Source organism: Diaporthe batatas (genome assembly GCF_019321695.1).
Source record: "Diaporthe batatas strain CRI 302-4 chromosome Unknown Contig00003, whole genome shotgun sequence".
Lineage (NCBI taxonomy): Eukaryota > Fungi > Ascomycota > Sordariomycetes > Diaporthales > Diaporthaceae > Diaporthe > Diaporthe batatas.
In genome coordinates this window covers 799,554-820,658 of record NW_025408550.1, presented here as the reverse complement: position 1 = coordinate 820,658, position 21,105 = coordinate 799,554, and the positions used below count along the sequence as shown (strand labels likewise).

At 54.3% G+C, this 21,105-nt stretch overlaps 2 protein-coding genes across 2 annotated transcripts; both read right to left on the bottom strand.

The window, feature by feature from the left end:
- Positions 1-278: 278 nt before the first annotated feature.
- KVR01_003769 (uncharacterized protein) lies at positions 279-4,604 on the bottom strand. Its single transcript, XM_044793153.1, has 2 exons — positions 1,410-4,604; positions 279-1,351 (listed from the first exon to the last, which is right to left on the bottom strand). The coding sequence occupies exons 1-2, from the start codon at positions 2,543-2,545 to the stop codon at positions 1,177-1,179; spliced, it is 1,311 nt and encodes a 436-aa protein (XP_044648784.1). The 5' UTR covers positions 2,546-4,604; the 3' UTR covers positions 279-1,176.
- Positions 4,605-14,000: 9,396 nt separating this feature from the next.
- KVR01_002153 (trifunctional fatty acid synthase subunit FAS2) lies at positions 14,001-20,677 on the bottom strand. The gene is made up of 3 exons (XM_044786427.1): positions 19,556-20,677; positions 14,547-19,483; positions 14,001-14,486 (listed from the first exon to the last, which is right to left on the bottom strand). The coding sequence occupies exons 1-3, from the start codon at positions 20,082-20,084 to the stop codon at positions 14,373-14,375; spliced, it is 5,580 nt and encodes a 1,859-aa protein (XP_044647168.1). The 5' UTR covers positions 20,085-20,677; the 3' UTR covers positions 14,001-14,372.
- Between the last annotated feature and the right edge of the window lie 428 nt (positions 20,678-21,105).

Here is a 21,105-nt window from a genome sequence, read left to right as displayed (position 1 = left end):
CTGTCTGTTCTGTTCTGTAGCGCGTTGACAGTCGGTCCATGATGGCGGGCAGTCCTGTCGACCAGCACATGCCATAATTTTAAGACACGTAGAGCAGTGTACTAAATGCACAGTAGCAATCGCGAACCCCCCCCTCCCTGCGGATAGCTGATTCTAGGCAGCGAGGCCCTCAATTTTGTTGGCGGTGCCCAGGTAGGTACTTAAATATATATCCGTCCGGTACATAGGTTAAAGGAGTTGGTTTAGGGTGTGCGCGCAAATCAAGATCAATACATAGTGTACAGTATTTATGTAGCATCACCCAAAAGGAAAAAAGTAAATCGGGGATCCAGCCTGCCTGCCATGCCAGCCATCCAACCCCTCGGCACCCTCTCTTATCCCCCGCGGTATTCCCACCAGCAGCAGCAGCACCATCCATCCAACCACCCCCCCTCCCACCTCGCGCCGCGAGCTCCCAAGGTCTAATTCCTCTATCCACACACAGTCAGTCGTCAGTCCACTCAAAGCACACACCGTACCGAACTTCGCTCCACGGCTGCGACACCGGAACGGCAGAGTGACAACAACAAACTCAACTCAACTCAACAAAGACCGCATGCATGCATGATCGGCTGCCGATGGGGGGAGACATGTTTCCCGACACATCACCCAGAATCACACCGTGGGTATCACTGGAAGCTTATTTCGCCAAGATATCAGACGGGAAAAGAAAAAGCCAAACAAACATTTGTTGCAAACTTTGTGTGCTGAGGGCAGGATTAGTCACGAGTCAAAACAAAAAAGTGTGTGTGGTTTGTGAATCGTGTCATTCGTCTCAGTAAATGCCGTGTGAACCCCGGAGGAAGGAAGACGGCGTCGTCCTCGCGGGCCCAGAGCCCAAGAGATCCTTCAGTATTACTGTTTTGTACATGATCACTCACACCGGTTACCGTGCTCCGCCCCTCCCCTCTCAAGTACACCAAGCAAGCCTTGTGCTGTGAGCCGCTCATGTTGTATGTACCCTCCCAAAGCAATCCATCGCTCGTTGCCAAACTCCTCCATGATGCTGTGGGTGCTGTGTGACCGCTTAATGATGCCTGTCCTCTGCATGTGTATCGATATACAGTGATGCCGCTTTTCAATAGATAAAAGGAAGTAAGGTGAAAGAGGTGAGGTACAAGAATAGAAGAAAGCCGTCTAATAAACATGTATTGTGTGATTACGCAAGGGGCTTTTTGGGCGATTTTCTTGGCTCCGTTGACTGAAAACGCGCTGCATCAAGGCCCGAGGGTTATGATGAGTCTTCCTCGGCTGCCAGCGCTCCTTGATACAGTCATCAACGAGCGCGATGAGACCAGTAGCAACGATTACGCTATGTGGTGTTAGTAACTGGCGTCTAATTGGGGCTGTGTTATAACTCATGGACTTACTCGGCTACATCTGTTACGGCGTCGATGATGGACTGATCATTGATCCACATGAAGCAGGGCGGGACCCAGCCCCCCGAGCGCTCGTCGTCCTCGACCTGGTTTGGCGAGCGAGTCTCTGGGACAATGTGGGCGACCGGAGTGTTCTCCCCGTCGCGGACGAGGTGGAAGGACACAACGCCGTCGAGGTGCTTCTCGACGACGCGTTTCCACACGTACTTGTGACCCCACCAGTCGAATTCGTAGCGCTTGTTGTCCTTGCTCTTCTGGCCTTTCCGCTCCACGTCCACACGGGCGTAGTTGCTGAACTCGAGCTTGATGGAGTTCGTGGGTTGGGGCCTCTTGTGGTCGCCGTCTGAGGCACGGGAGTACTCACTTGCGGTGTCGAAGTCCGCATCGTAGGAATGCGACGTGCCGGGCCGCTTCTCGTGTTTGGACAGGGAGCTACCAGAAGATACGCGCTTGGACTGGGGTCTTGTCATTGCCTTCACGGCACTAGACATGGACCGTTGGAGGGAGGGCCTGGCCGCCGAGGCGGGCTCGACAAACTTGCGCTTCGAGTTGCAGACCTCTCGGCCCGAGTCACGGCAGTATCGGCGGAGTGAGAATTCTCGCCTTGCCAGGTCATACATGCGCAGGTGGAATAGCTGGACGGCGGTCCTCCTCTTGCTCGGCACGATGGTGTCGACGCGCAGGTTCATGTTTCCGTCAGTGGTGAAGTCATCATGTCGTATCGACAGCCGGTTCATGCTTGGAAACAGCTGGGAGAAGTTCTTTGGTGTTGAAGGGCGCATGTTTGGTTCGGATATCTCATGGCGGTAGGCAGGTAGAGGTGGGATGTAGTCGGAGTCACTGGCTCTGGCCAGGTCTTCCTCCCGCTCCAAGGCCAGGTCCTCTTCCGAGGCATCGGTCGAGGCATAAGTGTCGACAGAGGACCGAGGATATGTCGACGTGACCGGGGAGAGGTCCTGGCTACCTTCGACATATTGGACGTAGGGTCTGCTGTACTTTTCCGAGGGCCGTGAATTTGTGTAGAGGGAGGTGGGGGCTGTTGACCGCGAGCCGTAAGACTCACTGCTCCTCCGGTCGTAAGAGTCGTAACTCCCTGAGGAGCCTTTCCTATGTGTGTCTAGGGTCATTGCGACGTGCGCTTTTCTGGCGGTAGAGTGGGGAGGGGGGCCGCTTGTTGATCCTCAGGGTGGGTGGAGGTTGCTTTATAAGAGCTATGTGGCACGAATGCGTTCGCGACCCAGATGCAGGTCGGACATGGGCGCCTGAGTGATTTAGGCGGCACTCGAGAATTGACAGGCTTGGAATTTAGGCGTCAAATATGCCAGATGGGGTGGGAGGCGCTGGGGGCCGAAGGCTGGGGCTGCAGTATGCGCGGTTGGATGGTGAGTGTCTGAGGTGGCTGCGCTCCCTTTGTGCTTGGGCAGACTCGAGCAGGGGGGTTTGGCGCACGGCGTGACGTTGACGCTGATGAGTGGAAGGGGTCCAGTTGAGCTGTCAGACAGACTGGATCCGGGGTGTGTCGAAAACCGAGGCGGGTGGAGCAGCCGTGAAGGGCAGCTTATCTGTTGGAAGTGGAGCTTTTTGAAGGATGCAGCTGAGTGCTTTGGTTCATGTGGACGTGAGTAAGGAAAAAGGCGGGAGCATATACGGGTATATGAAGGCGGGCGTGGGGAGCACAAGGGCATTGTAGATTTGTAACCTTGTACTCGGACGAAGATGAAGTACCTCGGGCAGGGTATGGAGCTTTGAGAATGGACCGAGACCGAGGAACCACGCGCGTGCAGGCGTGCAGGCGTGCAGGCGTGCTGGTGAAGAGAGAGGAAACGAGCGACAGGCCGCGTGCTGATGCAGACAGGGAGCTGCAGGCAGGGTGACGGAAGCACAGCAGGCCAATCCAGTCAGCCAGTCTCTTGTGGTTAGCCCACAGGTGGGAGAAGAACGTACCACGGGCTGGCACGGTAGGGTCCGGGGACATGGACCTACCTTGCTTGCAGCTGCGAGGACGGGCGGTTGCGGGAGCAGGCGCTGTCGGCCAGCGGGGAGACCATGCGGACCGCCCAAGAGGTCCTGAGGTCCAGCTGCTCGGATGGCCTGGAATCCTTGCATCCTTGCATCCTTGCATGCTTGCATCCTGGCACCCTGGCCTGCCTGGGCAGTGTGTGAAGAAGACTCAAGAGCAGAATGCGAAACCGGTGCTCTGCGGTTGACCTGTGTCCAGTGTTCACTGCTGTGCCTCGGTTCCATAATTTCTCACATTGATGGCGGTTGCCACTGGGCCTGTCATCCATGCCGTCCCCGTTTGTGTGAGGATGGACGCCGTGGCTTGCCACCACGACCAGCTGCCAGTCAATCCCCTCAAGCTGTCGTGCTGTCGTTGCTGGCTTGTGCACTGGACTGGACTGATCTGGTCTCCACGTCCACAGTCTGCTGTGGCCGGCGCAGGCAATGTCCACATGGGCAAGCTGGGGTAGGGTGACATGTACCCGGTTAGATGCAGATGCGGCAATGCCCCTCTTGGTGGTCTAGTAATAATAGCAACAGACATGTCCACGTCTCCGTCCCGTCGTCTAGTTGAGGAGAGAGGGTAGCCATCCAGCAAGGGATCGCCCTGTTCTGCGTATTGGGGGACCGGTGCAGCAGACCTGGCGCCGAGCCAAGGCTTCAGGCTCTCAAGCTGGAGCGCAGCAACAATAGCTCGCATGCGTGGGCTCTTGCACACAGCTAGCTCCACGCTGGACAGCTGCACAGCCGGGGAACAGCGACGTCTTTCTCCGTAGGTGGGAATGGTCGGCCCTGGCCCAAGTTGAAATGTGCCTCACGCCTCACGCTGGCGGCCCGACAGATGAGCAATGGCGACGGCGATGGCCATGGCCATCTGCATGGGCTGGCCAGACGCGTCGACGGGCTAAGGACGAGCGTGGGTTGCGAGGGTTGCGTGGGTTGAAGATGGGTGTGTGAGTGTGTGTGTTGGGCGAGGTGTTGTGGCAGGTAGCGCCGTGGGCTAGCCCGTTCGAGGAAAGCATCTTGCTGCAATCAGACTTTTCCGGTAGGGACGACGGGAATGGTCAGCCAACAGATCAATCATGGTGGACTGTGTCGATTGTGGCAGGCAGAGTGCGGGATGATGAGAGGGCAGGAGGGACGACCACGACTAAGACCCATTACGCAGTGTGGGGGAGGAGTCCTTCCCGTACGGAGTACGCAGTGTAGTCTAGTGTACGGCATACTTAGCGACTGCTGGGGCAGCTGCATGACAGTTTTGGTGGAGCAGATGGGGGGCGGATGGAGCAGGTGTTAGTGACATCGTGACAGCCCACCACTGCTCTCCCCAGCCCGGTCCTTCCCCTTACATAGGTCTCGGCGTCACTCCACTGCAGCCTCGATGTGGCGTGGTCAGCCATTGAACCCTGAAATGCCACATATTGCCTGGGTGTTCTTGTATTCTACACTATTAGCTGCACCAACATGCCATCATGAGGCAATTGAATCCCAGGTGCTCAATTACCTAGGTATTTAGTGAGGCCGGCAACGGGACCAAGGGACGAAGCTGGAAGGGACGAAGGGCCTCAGCCAAGCCAAGAATGCGCTAGAATATTGCCCGGCAGCAGCCATAGGACAGCTGCTCGTCGCCCCATCGCAACCTCGTCCGTCCAGATTTGGTCTTTCCCAATACCACGTCACCGAAACTGAATCGAGATGTCGACGAGTTCCCTGCGACACTACCGTAGCAGCAGACGCCGGTATGGTCTTTGAGAATCCAGACCTCGTCCAGACCTCGTCTGTTTGCTTTTGCATCCAGTTGTCCGGAGGTGCTTGACATCTGCAGTACCCCTGAGCATGCCTGCGACAGTTTGCCACACCACCAAGTGTCATCAATTTTCCTCAACCAGCTTTTTCAACATCCGGGCTTGGTTCCAATGGCCTTCTGGAATCAGTCGTGCAGCTGTGCAGCCCCTTGACGGTAATGCTGGTGGTGGTGGTGGTGGTGGTGCTGCTGCTGCTGCTGCTGCTGCCGCCGTCGCTGCATCAGGAACACGGGACCTGAGGCTATCGCCAATCACATGCCCTCGCCCTCTGCCGGTCCAGTGTGTGACCGAAAAAGCTCAACCGTCCTGTGCCCTCGTTGAGTCGTCTAGAAGGCCGCTCCCCTCCGTCGGACCTGCCTCTCTGGAGTCTACTGGTCGCAACACTTTGCCCGGCCGCCGACAAAGAACTCGCAGTGGCCCACGACGCGACGGCGACATCCGTACGGAACTCAATCAACCCCACATGTCCATCCTCGGACCGTCCACGTGCTGGCGGAAACTACGGCAACTCTGTTCAACAACTCTTGTCCTTTGCGGCGCCCCCAATGACGTCAAACCACTGCAGCCCAAAGCCCAACATCTATTGTCACCAACCTGTGGCGTTCAATGTTGCTACCGCCAACAGCCTCATCCCCACATGCAGGCATCAAACACCTCCGTGGAATGCTTCCGGCCGGCGGGCATGACGACTTCGTCTACCGGGTAGTGCACTGCGGCCAGGACTAAGAAGGACCCTTGCTAGACCTAGACCATTTGACTCGGTTTGATAAGCAGCGAGCTGACCACGCTCCTCAAGGCTCATCGGTGCCCAACGACACCATTACACAGTCGTCTACGCAGTACCCACGTCAACCGAGCAGCCTCCACCCGCCTTGCCCGTCACTGGCCGGGGCTGCAGCCCCTCGTCACCGGCCCATTGGCCCCACGCGATTCAACCCTTTGGAAGTTCTGGGGAAGCCTTCCACCGCAGAATTTACGAACCACACACCAACGGCCAAGCCGCCCTCCGCCTCTCCGACATTAACTGCGAAATGTCTTCTGTGCCATCTGCTCAATCATGCTGACCAAGTGTACCACCTCGCACGCGCGCAATCGTCAAGTATACCCGAGTTTCCTTCCGGTGGTGGTCAGCACCTCCGACATGTCTCACTCCCCCTTCAAGCAGCTTCTCTTTGGATGAGTCTTTGGCACACGCCCAAGTTACTCCGTACTGTGTATCACTCAAGCCAGCACCCAACTGTATCTTCATGTGTGCAGGCAGCAGCAATACCGAGGATCTAGGCAAACAGACCCCGGCGCTGCGCGCCCTGACTGCCTGAGGCAATACCCCAGCCGTCCGTCGTATGCAATCATCGCCTCATCGATGCGCTCCCTTTGCGGCACAAACTTCCCCATATCATGGCATCCTGTCATTTCGCGCCGTGCATATGCTCCTGCGGCAGAATGCTGCTTCGGGAAACCTCACTTATCACGCAGGCATGCAGCATCCTCAGGAGTCCTTTCTCCGGCATGCGTCTCATCAATCTGGGGGATCTTCGTTTATCTGTTCCATATGCAGCTGCTGCGTATTGGCGCCCATCGACCCACCCGCCCAACCGCCCTCCCGCTCCCCAGAATTGTGGCAACCGCTGAATGGTCGGTGCCTTGTGCCTCAGGCGCGAGCATGTCTCAACTGTCCCAATTGCCTGGTATGGCAACGTCTCCGATGCAGTCGCGCCTGCTTCGTCATGTCGGTCCCCGGTCTATAGGCGATTACTCCATGCGGGCAGAGAGCACATGTTGATGACGCGAGTGCGATGCACCAATCAGATTTTGGCAGACTTCACACCGCTATGGTGTATTTGCAGATTTGCTGAGGCTCCCTTTGTCTTGGTCAACTCCAACTTAACTGGACAGACACATTCAGCCTCTGCCGCGAACGTGTTGTAACCTATCCGCCAAGGTGCGGCTGTTGGAAACCGAATGCTTCACTTGTCTCACATTGCCCTATCTTTTATTCGCATCCATTGGCTTAGCATAGCAGTGCCTCCTCGTGACCCATTTTGGTCTGTGAACCCCGAGCGTTGCGATCTCAAGGTCTCTCGAAGAAGCGTGGTTGTTTCTCACAAGACAGAGCGGTGCTGCCCAGGTGTTCAAGGAAACCGAATTGGCCGATCGACTGAGGCGGCGGAGCCAGTATCTCCATGATCGACCTCGCCTCGAAATGCTTCATCTTGTCTCAAGTACCGTCAATGATCAAGCACTGCTCCCGATTGGCAGAGAGTGTGCATTCATATATCATCGTCTTTTCGGAATCGGACAAGGATGCCCGCCAGTCAGTGCTATTGATCGTAGAGATCAGAGCTGGGGCGCATACCGCCCACTGTACTGGGGCACTCTTCCCCAGTTCATGCTGTGAGACCCTCACGCTTATTAGTTGAGCATCGGACGAGGGGTTCAATACCCACGTTACATTAGACACGGGAGACCAAATCGCGCTGAGACCAATGGACCTTCATCTTGCACCGCATAGATCGTGGCAGCAAACATGGGCACATGACCTTTTCAATCCCCTCTGTCCGAGCTTGGACGGCCACCTACAACCATGCATATGTCAGCGCCCATCGGAGATACCGCAGCCATCGTGTTCGGGGTCTTCTCGCTGGCTCATAGGCTACGAAAATCGATTTCTACATCTCTGTACTGCATTTGACGCCATGCTCTTCTCATCCCTGAATTCGCTTAGCACCCGCCGTCGCACATGTGTTTGCCGTCGTTTGTGTCTCGATTTGTGTCTGGGTGGATACAAAGATGACTTGCTGACCGTTGTGGACTTGGAAAGTCTGTGCCGCCTCTCTGCAACCTGGAGCTTGAAGCCCGTGGTGATCTTCAACCCCATATTACCTAGTACTCGGCATCTCCCTCAATACCGAGTGGCCAGACTCCTAAAGATCGACCACGGCGGATTTCCGGATCGGCCACCAGTGAGAAGGCTCTGACGAAACCTGAAGGAGATCTCACATGGAGAGGGAATACCCGAGCGTCAGAGCGGGATCCGGAACCCATCAATGAGCATGCCCCATTTTCTGTGCAGCTGCGAGAACTCGGGGGATCGGCGCTGTCATGTCCTGTCGGACGTCATGCCGCAGTTTGTGGCCATGTTGCCGGGTTCCGAACGGGTGGTGACTGGGGCTATGGGTTCGATTATCTGTGATATCCCGACATCACGTCCACTGATGCTCTCGACCTGACGGGCCGACCGCTAGTCACTGGTTGATTGCTGCGCGGGCTTTGTCACTGGCCTACGAGGTACGGACATCCTTCGTGAGGAAAATCTGCCGGGACACAGTTACGCATCCGGGGCAAGCGATCACCACCAGCCCTTGATGTAGTCATGTTGGAATGGGACTTGAGAGACCTTCCCCTTGCCATGCCATACCAGCTAGCCCTTCGTGCTTCTTACGGGTGGCGTACCCGTGCTGTGTCGCCAACTGTCCCCCCCCCCCCACCCCCACGTCTGTCAAACCTGCGGGTGGCCGGCCACACACGTGTGCAACTAATTTCCTGGTTCCACGTAACGGAGCGCGGTGCTTCCTGAAGTCCTTCTTGCTGCCTAGAGGCTGGCGGTCCGTAGCCTGCCTCTTGCGTCGTGTCTCTGCGATAGCTAGGGTAGGTAATCACCACGCGGAAGGACGGACGGACGGACGGACGCGCGGCATTCCACCTGGGGTATAACGCTGCTTGAACAAATGTGTGTTTGTGTGTGTGTGTGTGTGTGTATCTACGGTCTGTATGCTTGTGTTTTGTGTGAAGCGTCGTGTTGGTGGACGGGCTGAAGGTTGATTGCGTCAGGCGGGCGGCACGAGCCGAGCTGCTCCGCATTTATCGTGGCCCCCCGAGCGCTGCCGCTAGCACGGGCGAGGCTGTCGTGTTTCTTTGTGTGAGAGGGATGTATAAATGGGATGAGGGGCCAACTAGCTGATACGAGAGTGAGAGGGTGCATTCGGACCTACCTGTAGCTGGCTAGATGGCTAGGTAGGTATGCAGGTTTGCTATGCGCGATGATGACAGCGCGGAGTTTCCCGTCGTGTTTTTTTTTGGGGGGCTGAGGTGGGCTCTTCTTGGGGGGGCCTGGTTCGTGAGGGAGGGTTCTGGGCCTGGCTGGATTGATGGATGTATGGACGGATGGATGGGTGGGTGGGTGGGTCAACTGTTGGCTTGCTTGTAGGCAGGTAGGTAGCTTGAGGGGAGGCATGGATGGTGGAATTATGGAATGGTGGAAGGTGGAAGGAAGGAAGGAAGAGGTCTGGTGTGGACTGTACGGGACATGGGACCCCGAGGCAGGGATTCTAGTGCATGTGTGTGTGTGTGTGTGTGTGTGTGTGTGTGTGTGTGTGTGCCTGAGGGTGGTTTCATTCCTGAGCCACATACATATACAACGTATGTGGCGCCTTCACACAACGCATTTGTGCCTGAGTCTTGTTGATTAGGCTGGGATATTGGCAGGCCTGGTCGGTGACGTCGAGCGATCGAGCGAGCCCGAGGTAGTCTTGGTGAAAGGCCCCCCCTTCCAGAGCTGGCTTGTGGCGGTTGTGATTCAATGAATGGCCTTTGGCAAGCTGGGATGGATGTTTCCGGGTTCTCTTTTCTTGTGTCTGTCTGTCTGTGCCGTGGATGGACGTGGTGTTTATACTACCCTAACAAGACGGCGTGGAAATAACTTGTTGGGAGTGCTATCTACTATTGAGATCCGAACATGTAAATGCGGTCTTGGACTACGTAGTTGAGAGGATGCCGGTGAGGGCCCAAGTAGCCTTTACTAAATATTGGGGATTTTGGTGTGGGAGAAGGTTCCCTAGATAATAAGGGGCCTTAAGTTGTGCAGTTTCTGTGATGGAATGCTGAAGGACCCGAATGACGAGTAGTGGGCACGCGCTTTCCAGCCGAAGTGGACGGGACCATGGAAGGTCATTGATGTCGTGTTGAGGGTGACTACTCTACATCGCGGACTCCATCTTGGAGGGGAGAAAGAGGAGCAAGGTATGTATATATAAACAACTTGAAGCTGCTTTGATATACTACGGAATCCCTTGTCGCAAGAGGGAAAGTTCTCGCGGGCAGAAACCGCCGCCGCCGCCACTGATCCGTGGGAAAAACCAAAGGGGGTCGGTCGTCTTTGGTTCTCGTCGTTGGTATTTCCGCCGGTGATAGTCAGAGTCCCTCGTGGTGTTTTCTTTTGACTCCCGAGGCCCGAGATGATATGCTCGCGTGTGCGCTCATGGCTTTTTTGCGCGAGTCCTGGCTTCGGGATGGGTGATGGATGTATGTATTTGTGGAGTCATTCGGCTGGGACTTCCTGGCGGGCAGGACCCAGCTGTGTGTCCACATTCATGGCGGTTGTTGTAGCATTGTGACAGGGGACTTTGCTACGTTTTCCTGTGTATATGTGGCTTGGTACTCTACTGCTGGTTGGTATATGGTTGCAGTGTTCGGCTTTTGGGGACAGTAGTGAATGATTACTTGGATATGAGTGACTTCTAGGTGGAGCCTCTTGGATTTTGACTGTAGTCGTCGACACGTATGGAAGTGGGTGATTCAACATTGATAGGTTGCTGGGAGTCGGGAATGCTACGTTAGAGAAGCAGGCACTGCTACCACGTCCTCATTCCAACCTGTGAGGCTACACACACACATACACCTAGTCACAGCAGCCCCGGTGTCCTGTTCCGCGCCTGCACTCTATCCCCCACAAAATATTTGACCCTGCCATTGTCAACCATTGAATAGTACCTGACTGAAGCAAGGTGATTGCAGTACCAGGATGTCATGCACCTAGGTAGGGAGGGAAGAGTGTCGCCGTAGAGGTGGGAGCCGACAAGAGACTCTGGGCTATTTGGCCGTAAATTTCTCCTCAGGCAGTTTTCTATTTCTTTTTCGTCTTTTTCTTTTCTGAAAAAGCGCATACACGAGTCAGCCAGCAGCCCACTGCCTGTGCTGCCCCCCAAAACAGGATACTTATGGACGTCCTCTAGAGGTAGTAACCTAGGAAATAATATATATTGGAGCTCGAGTAACAGCGTGGACGGTGGAAGGCGACGTGGATCACTTCCAACACCTGGCGAACACAGCATCTCGCCCTGTGCTTAGCTCGCCGGCTCTGAAATCACTTGTAACGCATCCTCTCGTGTTCGTGCTATCCATCTTTCCTCTAAGCTCCAAGGCTGGTCGCATCGTGTCGATCCGCCAGATTTTGCCACCTCCGCTATTTTGGATTTGGTCAGTGAAGCACGCCCCAACAAACGTAAGTTCAGCTCAGGCACACACTGTGAAGACCTAGTTCTTCCCACTGCAAGTCGGGCAATGGATGCCATTGACAACTTTCTTGCCCTGGCAGGTTTCACACGTTCCCATCTTCTTTGGCGATATCGCATGTAATTTGAGACAATCAGGTCTGTGGCGGTTGAATTGAGCTTGGTTGAAATTCACGTTGCCAAGTGCAGCCCAAGCATTTAGCAGCTGGGATATGGATTATTTAATAAACGCTCGCGGCCGATCGGATAAAGTCCAACCATCTGATGTGGACCCCGCAATCTCGCTCATGTTTTCTCCATAATGCTTCCCACCTGACTTACTATGTCATAGTCAACTCATACAACGCGGGGTAGGTATCATTTCTCCTAGCCGTGTGGAACGTACGGATGTACTGGCCCGCTCCTACTTAGCCTGTACAGTAATCCGAAGTTCGACAGGGCCCACAAAAACGTTACTCTTCTACAAGAAAGAAAAAGATTAAATTACTTGTTTAACTTCAAACAGCTCTATATTATATCTATATTTATATGAGAGCGAGGATTCACACCCGTTAAAACAGAGGAAAAACCCGCTATTAAAATAAGTATATAATTTAATTATAAACTTAGTTATTATAAATAAAGCTATTATTCACTCACCTAGTAATTATATCCACTTATCTAATTCCTATTAATTACTTACTTAATACTAATTTTTCTAAGTAACTCCCTTATATTTATAAGTACCTTTTAAGTTAATATTAAAAAACCCTATAGTATAATTTCCTTCTTTAATTTTTAATACTTTTAGTATAAGCCTCTTCTAATATACCTTTTAGTACACCTTTTAGCACACCTTCTAATATACCTTTACCTTTACCTTTACCTTTATCTTTACCTTTACTATTTAGTCTATATATATTTAAGTATTAATTAAGTATTTAAATACTAATTAAATACTAGAAGGCTAAAAGCTAAAAAGGTAAAGGTAAAGATTATATTCTTTTTAATCTTTTAATACCCCTTCTAACCCTCTAGTACTCTAGACTTCTAGCTTTTTAATGTTTAGTTAATATCTAAATACTTAGTTAGTACCTAAATGCGTGCAGCCTAGAAGGTGTACTAAAAGGTGTACTAGAAGGCGTACTAGAAGGTGTATTAAAAGGTGTACTAAAAGGCATACTAGAAGGTGTACTAAAAGGGGCTTATACTAAAAGTATTAAAAATTTAAAGAATCCTAATTAAGTATATAGTTTTATATAGGCCTTATATATAAATTCTTATACTAGGTAAGTAGTTAAAAAAAACTAGATAAGTGGATATAATTATTGAGTGAGTGGACGTTGGCTTATAATTAAATATAGAATACCTTAAATATTTGAAAAAAGAACTCTAAAAGAGGTATAGTACCCCCTATCTATTTACCACACCGCACTAACCTTCCTCTATAATCACAGCCTTATCAACACATGGGTTGACTTCGTCTCTTCATCCCCGAATTTCCCTCTAGTGCTGAAGAGCCTTCACTATGATTGTTGAAACCAGGTCCGCCTAGAGTGCTGTGGGCTGTAGCATTTAATCGGTAATGACAGGATTGTTTTATTCTAATCTCGAAAATAACAGCGAGAACATAGGCTGCGATAAAATCTATGACCATGCCCCAGTACTCAGAAAACCCTTTCAAATAGGTAACGACTGTGACTCCGCCTAAGCCGAACAGACTTAAGCCTTCCAACTCGAAAACATTGGACGGATAAGGAATCCTATGATCACGCCTCGGTGTTTAAATCAGGTAATGACTGTGACTGTGAGCTCGCCTGCCGACGTGGCCCCAACCGGATTGAGCTACGCGACCCTCCTCTTGGCCCTCGCTGGTGGTTGATCGCTTTCGTCTCCATCATCCCAGGCCTTAAAATGCTTTCGCTTCCGTCTCGCCTGTTCGACAGGCATACTGGCCTGGCCGGACTCCCGCGGATCACGGACGACGTTACCTTTAACATTAATGAGTTCTCTTGCCGGAGGAAACTCGGCCTGGGCGTACTATGAGCTCGATGGCTGTCCTTCATTGAGCTGGGAGGACACGCTGTCCAAAGACGAAGTATCGGAAGTGTCGTAATCTTCGTTAAGTATATCATTTCCATCATCAAACAAAGGGCTGGGAGGCGCTGCAATAATTTCTTTCCTTAGAAGCTAGCTTGACTCGGATTTATCATCGTTAGGGATAGTTGGTAGGCTATAGGCGGTAGGTACCTAGGTACATAGGTGGACGACGGGATCGTGGACAACGGGGCCCGGCCCCACCGTCGCGGGAAACCAAGATATGGCCGCTCGGTAGCCTCTATGGTTTTGCTCAAAACGGCATTACTGTACTTAACTAGTGCAGCATGTGATCAAGCGGAAAATCTCGACCACAGAGATTGATGAAGCTTGCGGACACTGGCATGTGCCAGCGTGAGAAAATGCAACACAAGAAAACAGCGGCGCACATGCCTTTCACACCGACAATAGTCTTTAACAGATCATGTTCCACGTTACCAATGTCTATTTAAACACCCACCCAACCATCAACCCGAGACGCCTTCCACTGCCACACGCAGTCTTTCCTTCTTGTGACCGCGTCCCGTGCTGCCCTTCTGGGCATCATGCATCAGTCGTCTTCCTCTATCTATACCGTAGCGCAGTGCACAATGGCCGGCCATGCTTCTTTCTTACATGACATGCATCCTGGTTCATCCGCCCCACGTAACATGTATAGCGTGAGGGTAGCCCAAGCTTCCTCTAAAAGAAGTGACCTCCTTCCTTAAAAAACGCCCCGTGAAGCACCCAAGCGCAGATAGTATCCCATTTCTAACATCCAGCACTCTTGTTCCCGAGATCGCTTACATGAACTTAGCCAAGGCAATGGCGATGCTCTGGTTGTCAGAGTGCGAGATGGAGACGCTGACCTCTGACACACCGGCCTTCAGGGCGGCAACAGCGGCATTGCCGTGCAGCTATAATACGGTCAGTGATGTTGTCCGTGTACTTTGTAATGCGGAATAAGTTGTACTTACGCCAACAATAGGAGCTCCGTTCTCGTTGCTCAACACCTCAATCTCCTTCAGAGCAGCACCACCGCCCCTGCTGGGGACGTTGAGGCTCTTGAACACAGCTTCCTTCGCGCTCCACCTGCCGGCGAAAGAACTCCTTGGGGCGGCGCTCTTCTTGCAGTAGGCAATCTCTTTAGCGGTGAAGTTGCGCTCAATGAATGTGTCATTGTCGATGTTGAAGCTGTCGATGTCTTCAATGTCGACACCGACGTTGGAGTTCTTGGTCTGCAGCTGTGATGCCAGCTGGTTGACAGTGTCGTACATTGTGTTCTTCTTGTCATTAGGAATTGTCTTCTTGGACAAGCTCATGAAGTCGGACGGGAATGTGAGCTCGGCCGTCTTCTTGTTCTCGGTGACACGCGCATCTGGGTTGAGCAGGACAGAGCTGAGCTGCTCGTCCGTGTAAGGAGCGTGGGTCTTGGCCACGAAGAGGGTGTTGTTGATCATGCCGTTGTGGAAGAAGCGGTAAGCCTTCTTCTGTCGAGAGTCAACCTTGGTGCAGTAGGCGCGGTAGGTGGCCTCGTCAAGGGTGGCGAAGAGGTACTTGGGGTGGATACCAATGGCCTGGGCACCCTTCTGACCGAAACCGAAGGATGTGACGGAGAAGGCCTTGATGCCGTCCGTCTGGATGCTACGGCTTGGGTACACGATGTAGTCGAATTTCTCCATGACCTCGTCGACGTTGTCGGCGTTGCGGTTGCCAGGCACGAGGCCGGTGTTGAGCACTTGCAGACAGCCGTTCATCATCCAAGCACCGGCAGCACCCTTGGGGTGACCGGTGAGATACTTCTGGAAGATACCCAGTACAGCGTTGCCCTTCTTGCGACCAAGGTGCTCGAGCTGCTGGCAAATGACAGAAGATTCGTTCTTGTCGTTGGCCTTGGTAGAGGTACCGTGGAAGGAAGCGACACCGAGATCGTCGATGGTGAGGCCCCAAGTAGCCAGGGCACCACGGAGAGGAGCGATGCTGGTGTCTTGCTTCCAGAAGTTGTTTCCGAAGCTGCGGAGAACTTCCTTCTCCTGCCTCTGGGCCTCCTGCTCGATGTGGTTGACACGATCAGCTGTGTACGTCTTCTCATCGAAAGTCTCGCCCTGAGACTTCATGGCCTCAACTTCCTCCGCGAGGTACTCAAGCTCGTTGGCTTGCCACTGCTTGATCTGCCTCTTGCGAAGCTCGATCTGGCGCCGCCTGTACTTGATGTCAAGCAGAGGCGAGGGGTACTTGCCAGCGTTCTCGCGAGCAGTGGTCAGGACACCCTGACCAGGGGCTGGAACGGAACGTCCGATCTTGTCAGAGGCAGTGGTTGTTAGAGCAAGGATACCGTGGATGGGGACACCCATATCCAATGCAAGCTTGGCAGTCATGATGACCTGGACACCGCAACCCTGAGACTCCATGAAGCCGTTTCTGGTGGTAGTGGTGGGCCGGGACATCTCCTTGGGTGTACGGCCGTGAGCAAATTCATCAACAGCATTACTGGTGGCCTTCATGTTGGCAAACTCGTACGAACCCTCCTCGCCGAAGTCATCAAAACCACCGACAAAGCAGACACGCGCCTTGCCTTCCATGATGGTCTCGTAACCGATGTCAACAGACTCGACAGCTGTTGCACAAGCACCAACAGGGGTCTTGATGGGACCAGAAGACGAAATCAGCAGCATGTTGACCCAGGCAGCCATAGTGTTGATGAAAGACTCCTGCAAGATGTCATTCTGGAGAGGCTTGTCGAGGAAGCGATCACGGTGCATACCCCTAAGGGCTGCCGCACCTCCCATACCAGAGCCGACGCAGTTGCCGACCTCTGAGACGTGGACATATTTGTAGAACTCGTAAGGGTCGGTGATACCGGCAGAGATCAGAGCCTCGGCAGTCGAAACCAGGACGAACAAAGCAACAGGGTCAACCTGAGAAATGATATCGTCGGGCACACCGTACCGCTTGGCATCCCAGCCAGTTGGGATCTGACCGGCGACGAGGCGGTCGAAGCGCAGGGCCTTGGGGATCCAGAGACCAGCGCCCTTCCTCATGCGGACGGTGTACTGGCCGCTGTCAGGGATCTCGAAGATCTCGACCTTGTCGCCATGCTCGCGCTTGAACTCCTCGGCCGTCTCCTTGGAGGTCTCGAAGGGCTCAAGGTCCTCCTCAATGACAACCTCGTGAAGCAACTGCTTCTTGTTGGGGTCGTATCCACCGAACAGCTCGGGCTCAATAAGTCTGATACCGGAGTGCTCGATGATCTGCTTCTCATACTTGGCCTTGACATCCTTGTCATCGACAGGCTCGCCTGTCTTGGCATCAACCCAGCCAGAGTATGGCTTGCCCTTGAGAGGTCCATTGTGGTTCTTGATGAGACCCATGATCCATGCCATCTCGATGCAGCCCTCGAGGGAGAACTGGCCGTAGGCCTCCATCTCCCACCGGGTGCGCGAGTTACCCCAAGGACCGACTTCGGCAAAACCAGTGACGACGACAACCTTCTCCAAGTCAACCATATCCTTGAGGCTGTCGTTGAGAGGGGCGATGTCCTCCTTCCAGTCTGGCAGGTTGGGGAAGTCAAACTTGATGTTGGCACGCGGCTCGATGACCTTCTTCTTGTAGAGGGCCTCAGAATCGGCACCGTTGACGGTAGCGTTCTCCAGGGCAGTCTCCTTAGTGACGGCCTTTCGGATCTCACTGGTCTCCATGATGTCCTTGCGGAGCTGGGTCATGACGTTGTTCAAGTTAGGGATGAACTGAAGACCGCCGTTCAGGTCTGCCATGACGGGCTCCATCTGGCACAGGTCGACAATTTGAGGCGACATGAGGCCAAGCAGGTTGAAAGCCATCTCCTGCTGAGAGAAGGTACGGACGCCCAACTTCTCAACGCCCTCGGCCACGACGTTGTTGGCCGACATGAGGCCAGTTCCACGGGTCCAGCCAATGATGGCACCGCAAATGGTGAGGTACGTGCCCCAGTCCTCTGCGTGCCACCGGTTGAACAGTGTCTCGAGGGCAAGCTTGGACTCGGAGTAGAGACCATCACTTCCGAAGGTGCCGTGGTTGGGAGAGAGAGGAAGCATGACCTGGGCAGGTCGAGTCTCAAAGCCACGGGTAGCCTTCTGCGTCTTGATGGCACCGAGCATGCGCAGGAGGTTGGTGAGCATGATACGGTGAGCCAATTCGGACTTGGAGTCGATGGAGTCGATCTGGCGTCCGTTCTCTGGAATGGCAGCGAAGGGAATGACAAAGTCAAGGTCCCAGCCAAGACCAGCCTTGGGATCGTAGATGTACTCGATCAGCGCCTCCACATCCTGCTTGCTGCCTTGGTTGAAGGGCACAACCACAAGCTGGGAGCCACGGGCGCCATAGCGAGCATACATGGCCTGGTAGAACTCGGTGACCTCGCGCGAGAAACGGCTGGTCGTGACAATGACGTGAGCCCCACCGCTAATCAGGCCCTGTAGCACCTCCGCTCCGATCGAGCCTGCACCGGCACCGGTCATGAGTGCGTACTTGCCGGCGTAGCTGATGCCGTCTCTGGCACCGCGCTCCATGCAGTCGAGGTAAATGTTGCTGAGCTTCTTGCTGTACTCCCATCCGTGCATCGACTTCTGCTTCAGGTGCAGGAAGGGAATGGCCTCCATCTTGCCCTTTGGCTTAGCCACCTTCTTGGCGAGCAAGCCTGGCTTGCCATCGTCCTTCAGGATCTGGCTCTCGTTCATGTTCAACGACCGAATCACATCGCTGTACAGAGTCTTTATCTCCAGTTGCGAGCCCTTGGACATCTTGTGTTGCGCCTTGATCATCTTATACAGACGGCCAAGATCACCCTGGACCTTGGAGCGGTTGCCGTACTCGCTGATCTTGCCACCCTCAGCCATTTGCTGAACGTAGTGCTCAAGCTTTCGGCAGCTCTGGCGGGGGACCTCCTCATAGCTGAGGTTACCGCGAGCATCAATGGTGGTGTGTGGGCCGGTGGGGAAGTTGACATCCTTGTAGGCAGGGTCAACTGTCAGGGCGTCCCGACAGTTCTCAAGCAGCTGCGACGCCAGCTCCTTTGCAAGCTTGTACGTCTCGCCACGCTCCGTTGGGCAATTGTCGATATGGTATTGCATGAATTCGAGGAGTGTGGGGTTCGACTTGCTCATCAGGCGGATACACTGGCTCACAATCTCACGGTCGACAACTTGGAGTCGGCCGAAGATAATGTCGAAATACATAGTCAGGGCATCCTGGCGAGCCCAGTTCCACGAAGAGTCGTATGACCTCGCCTTGAGAGGGTTGAAAGAGGGCTCGATGCCAGCGGCGTAGAAGTCGCCGTGCTCCGCACTCCACAGATCTAACTGGGCTTGCAGAACCTTGCTCGACTTCTGCTCGTCGATGAAGGCCTTGTCTCCGGCCCGCAGGTCAAGCTTCAGGTACCGGGCCAGGAGCTCGAGCTGCTGCTTGAAGAGCGCCCTCTGGTCCTTGGTGAGTGCGTCGATGGCGGCTGGGTCCATCATCATGCCACCACCGCCGGTGGCAGGCCCGGCAGCGGCAGCAGTGGTCAGGCTGATGCCGGCGTTGGAGGCATACTTCTGGGCCACGTCGTCCAGGAAGGCCTTTGCGTCAGACTCGGCCCCAAGACGAGAGGGTGGCTCCATGGTTATTGCGAGCAGCAGTACACCGTCCTGGCGGCCCGAGGCCAGACCCCAGCGAGACTCGAGGTATTTTCTTGCCGCTGTGGCGTTGAAGCCACCGGGCATCTTGGAAGAAATCAGGCGAGCAATCAGAGACTGCGAGTGCTTGCCCAGGTTTCCGTCGAAAGTGGCCTGCATGGACGCTCCAAGCTCGTCCAAAGGTGTGTCCTCGGGCTTCTCTGGTGTTGAGCCAAACTCTTTTCCTAGATCGCCTAGGATCTCGTTTTGAAGGGTGGACTTGCCTGTATCAAACCTATATTAGCCTACTGGTTCAAATTGACCACCGAGATTAAGGCATGATTCTGGGGACTTACCGCCAACAAGATCCTTGATAGCCTTGCTCAGAGGGATATCGGCAAGTGGCTTCTTCAGCTTCTGTGCAATCAGCGCCCGCACAATGTCCATAGCAGAGACGGGCGCGTCTGGAACCGCGGCAGCAGGGCCGGCACTGGCAGCCGGGGCAGCGGCCGCAGGAGCAGCAGCGGGGGCCGCAGCGGTAGCAGCTGGTGCTGATGCACCGCTTGAGCTGGCAGCGGGTGTGGGCTCTGGCTCCTCCTCGATCGGGTCGACATCGTAGTAAATCTCCTTGGCATCCTTGTTGTAGCAGAGGATTTGTCGTTGTACTGATTTCGCAGCATCAAAGGCCTCGTACTTGGATGCGAGGGTCCTCTTGGCCATCACGCCGAGAGTATCAGCAGGACCGACCTCGACGATCCGCTCTGCTGTCTTCTCGGCGAGGAAGACATCTTGAGTTTCGATCCATCTCACGGGAGAGGCGAACTGGTATGCAAGGAGCTCAACGAGGAGCGTGTGGGCGAGCTCCTGCTCAACTTCGGGCCTCATCTTGCTGGCAGCGGAGTGGCTGGCTTCGGTGTGGGAAAAGGGACGTGTCGCGCGAAGAAAGAATGCTCAAGAATCGACGGCGGGTATCTTGGAAAGAATTAGGCTGTAAACGAGGCAAGCCAGGGTGGTGGATGCGTTGGCTGCTCTCGAGGAGATCCGGGAGAGAATTCTTCGAGGGATGTCTCCGAGTTTCTTGTGTGGAGGCGAAGAGAGGTCTGGACACTACCACCTGGAGGTCAGAAGGGGGGGAGGAGGTAGAGCTTGGAGTCGTGGAAAGAGGTAGGAACGGGGAGTGTGTGTCTGTGTGTGGCCGTCGTGGGGGGTGTGGGTAATGAGGGAGGAGGGACCCAGGCGTCTCAAGGAAGTATTCGACCTCGACCCTCTGTGGTGTTTAGTGAGGGCGGAGAAGGGGACCAGGGACTGGATGGCAGGCGGCAACGGGGCAATTAACGACGGTTGTCAACAACTGACGGGCTTCATGCAACCCAAATTTGCTCCTTCTGCCCGTTGTCGACTTCCAGGTCACCGGATACGTCCCTCCCTGGAAAAAAAGTTGGCGGACGAGGTATGCGTTGTTGGGCCTAGGAAGGAACAATCCTTGAAAGCGTTGGGGGTACCTATGTAGCCACACCGGGAGCAAAGTTCACCAGTCTCACAGCAATTACCAGCGGGCGGGAGGCTTGTACCCGGTACTTGGGTACGTGCTCTCATTTTTCGTGGGGTGGGAAGGGGGTGGTCGTGCACCCCTGTCAGCCTTGCTTGGGACAGGCAGGCTTGGCTCGGCCGCCCTCTGGCCTCTGGCGCTCTAGCCTTTTGCTTTCTTTGGAGAGGTGGCCCCCACAGTTCTGCCCGTCTGCCCATCTGCAGTACAACCCCATCCGTTTCAATGCTCGCGACGACACGACAGCCTGCCAAAAACAGACCAACCCAGCCTGCCCAGCTGCCCACCACTGCCTGCTGGCCATTAGCGATGGCGCATCGCATTGCCGTTCCAAGCTAGGACCGCAACGGCTACATATCT

Bases quoted from the DNA above. Each gene is read 5' to 3' on its own strand.
- KVR01_003769 (XM_044793153.1), bottom strand. From the start codon at position 2,545: ATGACCCTAGACACACATAGGAAAGGCTCCTCAGGGAGTTACGACTCT. The intron at 1,352-1,409 runs GTAAGTCCATGA...AACACCACATAG, and splicing joins GCCGTAACAGATGTAGCCGA to CGTAATCGTTGCTACTGGTC.
- KVR01_002153 (XM_044786427.1), bottom strand. From the start codon at position 20,084: ATGAGGCCCGAAGTTGAGCAGGAGCTCGCCCACACGCTCCTCGTTGAG. The intron at 19,484-19,555 runs GTAAGTCCCCAG...GGTTTGATACAG, and splicing joins TATCAAGGATCTTGTTGGCG to GCAAGTCCACCCTTCAAAAC. The intron at 14,487-14,546 runs GTAAGTACAACT...ACCGTATTATAG, and splicing joins ACGGAGCTCCTATTGTTGGC to CTGCACGGCAATGCCGCTGT.